We start from the raw sequence: 8,936 nt of genomic DNA on the forward strand, positions 1-8,936 counted from the left end.
CCATCTGGAATCTGGAATGCTCCAGCCAGGGGCAGGAGGGTGACTGATCGCCCTGCTCGGTTCTCATCTAAATTGAAGACTTCCCTCTTTGTTTGCCCTTCCCCCCCCCTTTTTTTTTTTTTTCTTTTTTTTTTTTTTTTTTTTTTTTTTTTTTTTTTTGTTATTTCCTTCGTTTCATCCTCGCCCAGGGTTGTGTCACATGGGGAAGGTACCGAGCAAACCAACAAAAGCAACGACAAAAGATTCCTGCTCAGGGTTAGGGATGGATCCGAAGCAGAGAAGGGATCATTTATTTTAGCTCTGGGGTTTTTTTTGAGGGGGGGGGCACAGCAGGAAGGTTCCTGCTCAGGTTTTCACTCAGGGAGGGCTCGAAAAACGCACTTTTCTGAACTGCAGGAAATTCATTTCCCCACTTTCATCGCTCTCCTCTTTTCACCTGCGAGCTTGGAGCTTGGATTACACCCTGGAAACCTCGGGAACACGCACGTGGAAGCAGCAGAGCCCCTACAAAGGCTGGGTCGGTTTGGTACCTCCAGGAGAGCCGAGCAGTGCAGCTGGAAAGGATGGGAAGGATGGGAACCAAACTTTCCCTGGTGAGGAGGAGCCACGGGGTTTGAAGGCAAAAATCCCGGGATCACAGAACGAGCCGGCTACAGGAGGGAAAGCTGAAGGCTTTTTTTTTTGCTTTAAATAACCATTTCCCAGGATTTTTATCATTCCTTTTGATGAGTTTCCGAGGAGGCTGGAGCACAGAGCACACACACACACACACAGCCTGGGGTTTTTTTTTTTTCCCTCCAGGTTTTCCAAAACTTCGGATCCGCGAGTCCCATCAGATTTATTTACTAACAAATTCCCCACGTGGCTCTTCCTCGAAAATAATAATAATGATAAAAAACCCCCCAGAACTCCCGCAAATAAATAAATATTTAGCCGAGAATAAAAACAAGAAACTGCCCCAGGAACCCGGCACATCCCATCTGCTCCGCACCGAGGGAACGACCGGACCTGCGGGGCGTGCGGGGGGTCGCGGCCGCCCCCCCTCCCCCCCAGAGCCCCCCGGGGGGGGGGGGGGGGGTGGGCGCGGACCCGACGGGTCCCTCCGCCGGCAAAAAAAAAATAAAAATAAAAAAATAAAAATAATCGGCTCTTTGGGAATTTTAAAAAACGTTCAACAATTTTTTTTGGTGGCGGGCCGGGGGAGGGGGCGAGCGGAGCCCGCGGGCGGCAGCGAGTTTTCCTCGTTAAGAGTTAATTGCGGCGCGGAGGGGCCGCTCCTGCCTCTACTTGCAGCGCGGAGGGAGGGGAGGAGGGTGCGGGGGGAGCCCCCGGCCCTTCCCCGCCCCGCAGCATCCCGGCCCCGACCCCCGGGGAGAGCGGGGACCCTCCGGACCCTCCGGACCCCCGGGGACCCTCCGGCCGCCCCGTCGGGGAGGGGGGAAGGCGGGGGGGGCGGGCGATGGTGGCAGGGGGGGATCGCGGCTATTTTCGACCCATCGCGAGCCTAAAAATAAAAGTCTCCAGAAAAGGCAGGCGGGGAGGGAAAAAAAAAAAAGGGGGTGGGGTGGGATGGGATGGAGGGGGTGGGGGGCAGCGCTGCTTCGACCCCGTCGGGGAAGGAGCCGACCCTCCTCCAGCGCGGGGCCCTTTTGTGCCGGGAGGAGCCCCCCGCCCCCTCCGGCCCCGGGGGCTGCACATGAAGGGCTTAAAACAATGCCGGGGACGATCCCCCCTCCCCGGGCCGGGGGGGTCCCGCAGCCGCCCCGCCGGGCACGGCCGACCCCCGGGGAAGGGAGGGGGGGCCGGGCGAGCCCTTCCCCACCCCGACCCCCCCCCCCAACCTCCCCCATCCCCGATCCCCTGGCGCCAGGGGACCTCCCGGCCCCTTTGATGCCGAAGTTTTTTACACCCAGAAAAATCCCATTGAGGCACCGGGGGAAAGGGGGTGGGGGAGGGGCGCGGTGGGGGGAGGGGCGCGGTGGGGGCGGGGGGCTGCAGCAGATGGGAAAGTGCCTCCGACGGGACGGGGCCGGGCGGGGGGGGGAAGCCCCGAGCGGGACAGGGGGGGACGCGCCCCCCGCTCGGGGAAAGGGCAGGGACGCGCGGGGGGGTGTGCGAGGAGGTAAATAACGTAGTATTTAAATTAAAATAAATAAATAAGTGGCGGCCGCCCCCTCCCCCCCGGCCCCTCCCCCCGGGGGCCGGGCCCTCCCGCATCACCACGTGGCTTCCTCCGGCAAACATTTTCACTCATTTTCCAGGTCGGTTTTATTTAGAGGCGGTGCCCCGGCTGCCGAGAGGCGTCCGGTGACACTCCAGTGCCACTCCGCCGACTTGGGGGCCCCCGCAGCCGGCGCCACCGCCCTGCCCGCCGCCGCCACCCGCCGGAGCCGCCCCCTCCCCTCGGAACCCCCTCCTCCTCCTTCTCCTCCTCCTCCTCCTCCTCCTCCTCCTCCTCCAGCGGCCGCCGCCCCCTCCCCAACGGCACAAAAATCCACTCCGAGGGAAAAAAAAAAAAAAAAAAAGGGGGGGGAAAAAAAAAAAAAAAGAGAGAAAGGCGAAGAGGAGGGAGCGCGGTGCTGCTGCTGCTGCTGCTGGTGGTGGTGGCGGGGGGTGAAGCGGAGCCGCCCAGCCAAGCCCCCGGCCCGGCTCGGGGCGGCAGAGCGCGGCCGGAGCTCGACGGCGCGGGCGACACGGCGGAGCCCCCCCGGCCCCGAGCCCCGGCACCGCCGCCCCCTCCCCCGGCCCGGCCGCCGCCGCCCCCTCGGCGCCACCATGAACAAGCTCTACATCGGCAACCTCAACGAGAACGTGACTCCGGCCGACTTGGAGAAAGTCTTTAACGACCACAAGATCTCCTTCAGCGGGCAGTTCCTCGTCAAGTCGGGCTATGCCTTTGTGGACTGCCCCGACGAGCAGTGGGCCATGAAAGCCATCGAAACTTTTTCGGGTGAGCCGCCTTATCTCGCCTTCCTCTCCCCCCCTCCCCGCCCCCTTCCCCCCCCCCCCCCTCCCCCCGAGCCCGCCCCCCCCCCCCCCCCCCCCCGCCGTGGCTCCCCCCAAAAACCGGGCGCTCCAACCCCTCGCTTTTGGTCCCCTCCGAAAAAAGAGAAAAAAACCCCCCAAAACCCAAAGCAACGAGCAGCGTGGGGAAAAGGGGGGGGGGGAAAAGAGAAAGAGCGGCCCCCGAACCCACGCGCGGCCCCCCCGTGGGTCCCCCCGCCCTCCCCGCGGGTCGCGGGGGTCCCGTCGCGGCTCGGGAGGGTGGGTCGGGACTTTGGCCATTTTGATTTCGAACTGGGTTTCCTGGGGCATGTGATGTGCGGAGGAGCGCGAAGGTCGCCATGCTGCGAGCAGGGAGAGAAAAAGCTCCCCGGGAAGCGGAGAATTTTAAAAAATATTTGAATTTTGGATATTTCCACACACCCCCCCTCCCCTCCTTCGCCCCCTCCGCCCAGGCTCCTCCCGCCGGGCTCTTCCCATCTTCTTGCCCCCCCTCCGAAAAAAAAATTAAAAATCGTTAGAATAACCCGGCAGCGAGGAAACCCACTCCATTTTCCAAGAGAAATCCGTTCCTGCCATGGAGTTACGATTTTTGAGCCTTTTAATGGGGGGGGGGGGGGCGTGGGGAAGGAAATCTGCTCCGAGGACTTTCTCGTCGGGTTTAAAGAAGGGGGATTTAAATGAAAGAGAAAAATTGGGCTCAGAATGTTATTCCTCGTTTTCTTTCGCTCCAAGCAGGATGAACTAAGGAATTAAATATTCCTGAGGAACATTGTCCAGGCTCACCACTCCCTCCCACCGCTTCCCACTTGAAGCCAGGCTTACATTTAATAAAATAACACTTGTAAAGGAATCGGGAAACGTGTTTGTGCGTAGTTGGTCGTAATTTGGATTAAATTGGGAGGTTTCACGTGACTGTGTGTTATCCAAAGCTTTCTGCCCACTCCACCCAGATTTTCAAAAACAGACACATTTTGTTTTTAGGAAAAGTGGAGCTTCATGGAAAACAGCTAGAGATCGAGCACTCAGTCCCCAAAAAGCAAAGGTAATGCCGTGTTTTAATTTGTTTTTATTATTCTTATCGTTTGGGATTTCTGTCGGGGAGGGCGAAAAAAAATTCACACGATATAATGGAGGCAAAAAAAAAATTTATACCTAAATATGTGCATGTAAAATGAAGAGGTGGTGGTGGTGGTTTGGGTTCAGATACGTCCCCAGCGAGGAGAGAGGCAGTTTTAGGGCTCGATGTTTAATTAATTAATTAATTTAGAAGAAAACTTCCTCTGTTAAGTTTTTTTTTATTAAAAAAAAAAAAAAAAGAAATGGTTAAATGATTATCCCCCCTCCCCTCCCCTCGCTCGCCCGAGGTGATGGATGGATGGCTGGGGCGGTTTGGGTTGGGATTTTCAAACTTGTGGCACTGGAAGAATTTCCCAGCCTCTCTCTTGGCTCCTGTGCTGTGAAAGGGGTGAAACCTTTTTTTTTTTTTTGGTTTTTGAAGAAGAGAACTGTGAAATTTAAAAAAAAAAAAAAAAGGGGGAGATTTTTTTTTTAAATTAGAAAAAAAAAGTGAATTTTGCTGAGGTTGGTTGGGGAGGACTTAAAAGAGAAGAATGAAAACAACATGGGGCTGGGCTCGCCGTGCCGTGCCGGGGAGGGATTTAAAGCCTTGGCGGCGCGGGGAGCTGGCCTGGCTCCCGCCACTTGGATTTTGGGGCGAGAAGTGCCCTTTTTTGGGGCTTCCCCCGTACCTGCCGGGCGGCCTCTCCCGCCGGCCTCGCCCAGCCCCGGCTCCTTGGGCCCTTTGTTGTTGCTGGGCCGGGCGGGACGCGGGGCCCTCCCCGGCTGCGGGCTGAGCCTCCAGCAGCCCCCGTGGGTCGGGATCGGGGGGTTCATCCCGGGGGTTCCTCCCCATTCCCGGCGGAGCCGAGGGTTCCTCCATCCCCATCCCGCCCGCTCCACGTTGGATCGCGCAGCCCAAACCCGGCGCCACGTGACGAGGCGGCAGCTCCGGGGAGGGGGCGAAGCCAACCCTCCCTTCCCAAAATTCCTCCCTTTCTCCAGAGCCCCCCCCTCCCCGAGCCGCCCCCTCCCCATCCCGACACCCGGAGCCCGTTTTTGGGCTCAGCCCCTTGGCCCCTCTCCCAAACTTGGCACCCCCCCCCCGGCCGGGGGCTGATCCCAAAGGCGATCCCAAATCCGTGGAATCATCCCCGGGCCGATGGTTGATGGGTTTTGAGGATTATTATTCATTTTTGGGGGCCGGGGATGGATTCCTTGTCGCTCCCGATGAATGGGGGGTGTGTTGGGAAGGCGATCCCACCCTGAAGAGCGACACAACAACACTTGAAAAAACCCAGGGAAAAACCCATATTTTGTTTTTTTTCCCTCAGTACCGCCGGAAACCCGGGAGGTGGTGGGTGAGGGGGCGCGGATTTTTGTCCTCCCGAGAGCACGTGGGGAGAAATTCGCCGAAAACGGGAATATTTCCTCGGGTGTCTCCGGTTTAAAGACGTCCCGGGGCGGGGAAACTTTGCGAGATTTCGGTGGAATCTTGGATTGTCGTTTTTATTTTTTTTCCTCCGGGATCTTCCTCAGAAACGCCGTGCCTTGAATTCAGCTGAAAAACCCCTTTTTTGGGGGGGTTAAAGTAACCTCCCCCCCAGTCGGGTGCTGCTCTTAAAGCCGCAGGAGCCGCTTTTGCCTCCCTTCGCCCCGGGGGTTTTTGGGGTTTTTTGGGGGCTCAGGGGGGTCCTCCCGTCCCTCCAGCGCCCGCGGTCCCTTCGATCCCACCCTCGGGAAGGGATTTGTGCTTCTGAGCGCCCAAAACGCAACTTTTTGGCAGCTCTCGGTGAACTCGGCAGGTTGGTGGCTCCCGAGGAGTTTTTTGGGGGTAATTCGGGGGGTTTTCTCCCCCCTCCCGATAAGGGTTGAGATGTTGCCTTAAAAACACCTTTTTTTTTTTTTCTTTTTTAAATCCTTCTTTTTGTTCCCCCCCTCCCATTTCTACTTGTTTTCCAGACTGGATTTTCCAGTTTAAAGGCAGAGAGAACAGGAAATGGTTAATTAAGGGAGGACAAAATCAGATGGGGTTGGTGGGATCTAAAGCAAACAACCTCCCCCTCCCCCCCCCTTCTCAAACTTGACATTAATTTTTTTTTTTTCCCCTTTAAAAATGTGGGAAAACAAGTCAGGAGCAACGTTGCACTTCCCAGTTAATTTCTATTAAAAAAAAAAAAGCAAACAAAAAAAAGTTGGTTTTTTTTGGTTTGTTTGTTTTTTTTTTTCCTTCTGGTCGAAGGTGTAAAGGGGGATGTGGAGAAAACCTAATTTGGGTGGGTTTAATTAATTAATGTGTTTAGAAATTACGTTTTGTAAGGAAATCTTTCCTTTGCCCTCTATAAAAAACTCTCCTGTTTCTAAACCCAGTGTAGAAAAATAATTTAAAAAAAAATACTGAATGGGTTAAAATGGCACCAAAAAAAAAAAAAAAAGCCGTTGGTTTGTGTGGCTGCAAGAAGAATAAATTGATTTAGTGGTGTTTAATTACAGTAATTCTTCAAATCACACTTAAAACTACAAATTATGTTTGTGACAAGGGAGGACCATTTTAGCAAAATAGTAAAAAAAATCTTAATAAATGCTGAGAAATGTGTCACTTCAGGAACAAACCCGAGTTTTAAAGTTGGTTTGTATCCGTTTGAAACACGTTGTTGCTGCTGGGGAGCTGTTTGTGCTTCGGTTTTGTTGTCAGAAAAACTGGGAGGAACTTTTTTTGAGTCGGAAACTGAAAAGCTTCGAAATCGTTTTGTTTCATCCTTTGAAAGGTTAAAAAAAAACCCCCAAAAAAAAAACAAACAAAAAAAAAGTTTTTTGAAGGGAAAAAGATGATTTGTGGGGGGTTTTTTGGGGTTTTTTTTTGAAGTTTTGGGTTTGGGGGAGGGGGTTGGAACTGGGAGGCTGAAAAGCCCCGAATTCAGGGGGTCAAAGGGACGAATGAACCAGGGGAAGGGGGAGGGAGAAGAGTGAATCCATCAAGCAGACATTCCAAATCTGAGGAATGTGGAAGTGAGGCGAGCCCAGAGAATGAAACCAGAATGAAACCCGGGGATTTGGGGAGGGGAAAAAAAAGAAAAAAAAAAAAAAAAAAGAGGGATTTGGGCTGAGAAGGACCCAGAGAGTGGGAATTCCAGGGGGGTTTGGAGCAGGGATCCTTCCCCAGCAGCTCGTGGGTTGATATTAATTGTTTTAATTGTCATTAATGTTGTTTAAGTCGTTGATGATGTTGAAGAGCTGTTGTGGTGCAGGAAAGTGATGGAGGAATTTAAAAGTGGCTTTTTTTTCCCCCCCTGGTTTTTGCTTCAAATCAATGTTTTCCCACCAGAAAAACCTCCTTTTTGCCCGGGCAAACCCCTGTAATTAATTGTTCTTAACGAAATATGTTCAGATTTTGGGGGAGGGGGAGGGTGGTTTCTTTATTTGTCACTATTAATCCAAAAATATGCCTTTTTCCCTCGTGGTGGTCGGATTAGCTGGAAAAGGAACTTAAAAAAAGAAGTGGGAGAGTTCTTTTCCACGTGAGAGAAAAAGTTTTGGGTGTTGAGATAAAACTTGCTTTTAATCAGGTCTTAAAATCCCTCTTTTCCCCTTAAAACAAAGTTGGTTTGTGAGTTGTAATACGGTTTAAAAAAAATAACAACGCCCCTGGTTTTAGGGCAGGGCTTGCAAATTGAAATTTTGTTGAGCAAAAAGGGTTATAAACTTAGAATTCTGATGAACAAAAAGGGTTATAAACTCAGAATTTTTCAGTGCTTTATTTCCCTGAGCCCCCACTTTGGAGCTGAGGGGTCTCTGCTCCTGGTTTTACACCTCTGAGAACTGGAACCCTTTGGAATTTCGTAGGTTTTGATGATTTCCTGTTAAAAAAGTAGAGGGGGGGAAAAAAAAAAAGTCATTCAATTAGTCATTGGTAATTTGTCAGCAAATTTCATCCACAGAGTTTAAACCTGAGATAATTAAATCGATTTTAGGATCTCTGGGAGAAAGAATAAATTTATCACTGGACAGCCTGAAGTGAGAAAAATGCCTTTATTTCCCCTTTTTCCATGTGGGAAACATGGCAAATACATAGAAAAAAAGCCCAATTTCACTAAAAATTTGTAGTTTTGAAGCCACAGGAGGAGGAATTTGATTTTTAAATACAGAAAAGGATAAATAATTTAATTTATCGAACCTCAGTGGCAACTGCAAGGACTGGACCCACTTTCCCAGTTGAATTTGTTCCTATATTTGCCTTTTTAGGTTAAAAAATAAGCAAACAGAGCCCTGGGGGGGAGCTGGGGTTAAAGTTCTCGCTTTGAAAATTGAGACCTGCCAGAATTTAAATAATAATAATTAAAAAAATTAAAATAAAAAGGAGATTTCTGCCCCCTCCAGCTCAAACCCCCAACTCTGTTAATGCTTTCCAGAGTTTTTTGGAGGGGTTTTTTTTTTTGGGGGGGGAGAGTTCAGGCCAAGGTTGGACGAGGGGTTTGCAGCTCCTTTTCCAGCTCTTTTTCCCTGCTGGGGTCACCAGTTCCCACCTTTCTGCTGCCCCCTGGAATTGCTGGGTTTGGGGGTGGAAGGTGCCTCTGATGCAGCAGAAAATGAGGTTTTATTTCTGTTTCTTTTCACGATGCCACTGGTTTCATAGAAGGGTTTTTATGGGGAGAAATGGCAGAATCTGGCAGAATTTACCTTAAAGCCGAGGTGGGGGGAAACCCTTCCCAAAAACTGAGCAGGGGAGTCAGAGAAAATAAAGAATCCAGGAGCTGGAACCTGGAGATTGCAGGTTCCTGTTGGGGAAAAAAAAGCCTTTTAAAGATGTTTACAGAGACTTTTCTGGTTTGGGGTTTTTTTGTTGATTTTTTTTTTTTGTGCCCAAAGGGAGATTT

The 8,936-nt window shown here is 51.8% G+C and overlaps 1 protein-coding gene across 3 annotated transcripts in view; it reads left to right on the forward strand.

Annotated features, from left to right (window-relative positions):
- The first annotated feature begins 2,673 nt into the window (after window positions 1-2,673).
- The window catches only part of IGF2BP1 (insulin like growth factor 2 mRNA binding protein 1), a 27,440-nt gene continuing 21,177 nt past the window's right edge, over window positions 2,674-8,936 (forward strand). For 2 of the 3 annotated variants that reach the window (XM_027670174.1, XM_027670176.1), the window contains exons 1-2: window positions 2,776-2,950; window positions 3,988-4,048. In XM_027670174.1, the coding sequence (XP_027525975.1) occupies window positions 2,776-2,950; window positions 3,988-4,048 (236 nt within the window). Of the gene's footprint in view, window positions 2,951-3,987; window positions 4,049-8,936 lie in introns of all 3 variants that reach the window. The other variant, XM_027670175.1, reaches the window with a different exon arrangement.

The sequence above is a fragment of the Corapipo altera genome, unplaced genomic scaffold (genome assembly GCF_003945725.1).
Source record: "Corapipo altera isolate COAL_440 unplaced genomic scaffold, ASM394572v1 296, whole genome shotgun sequence".
In the NCBI taxonomy this organism is placed as follows: Eukaryota; Metazoa; Chordata; class Aves; order Passeriformes; family Pipridae; genus Corapipo; species Corapipo altera.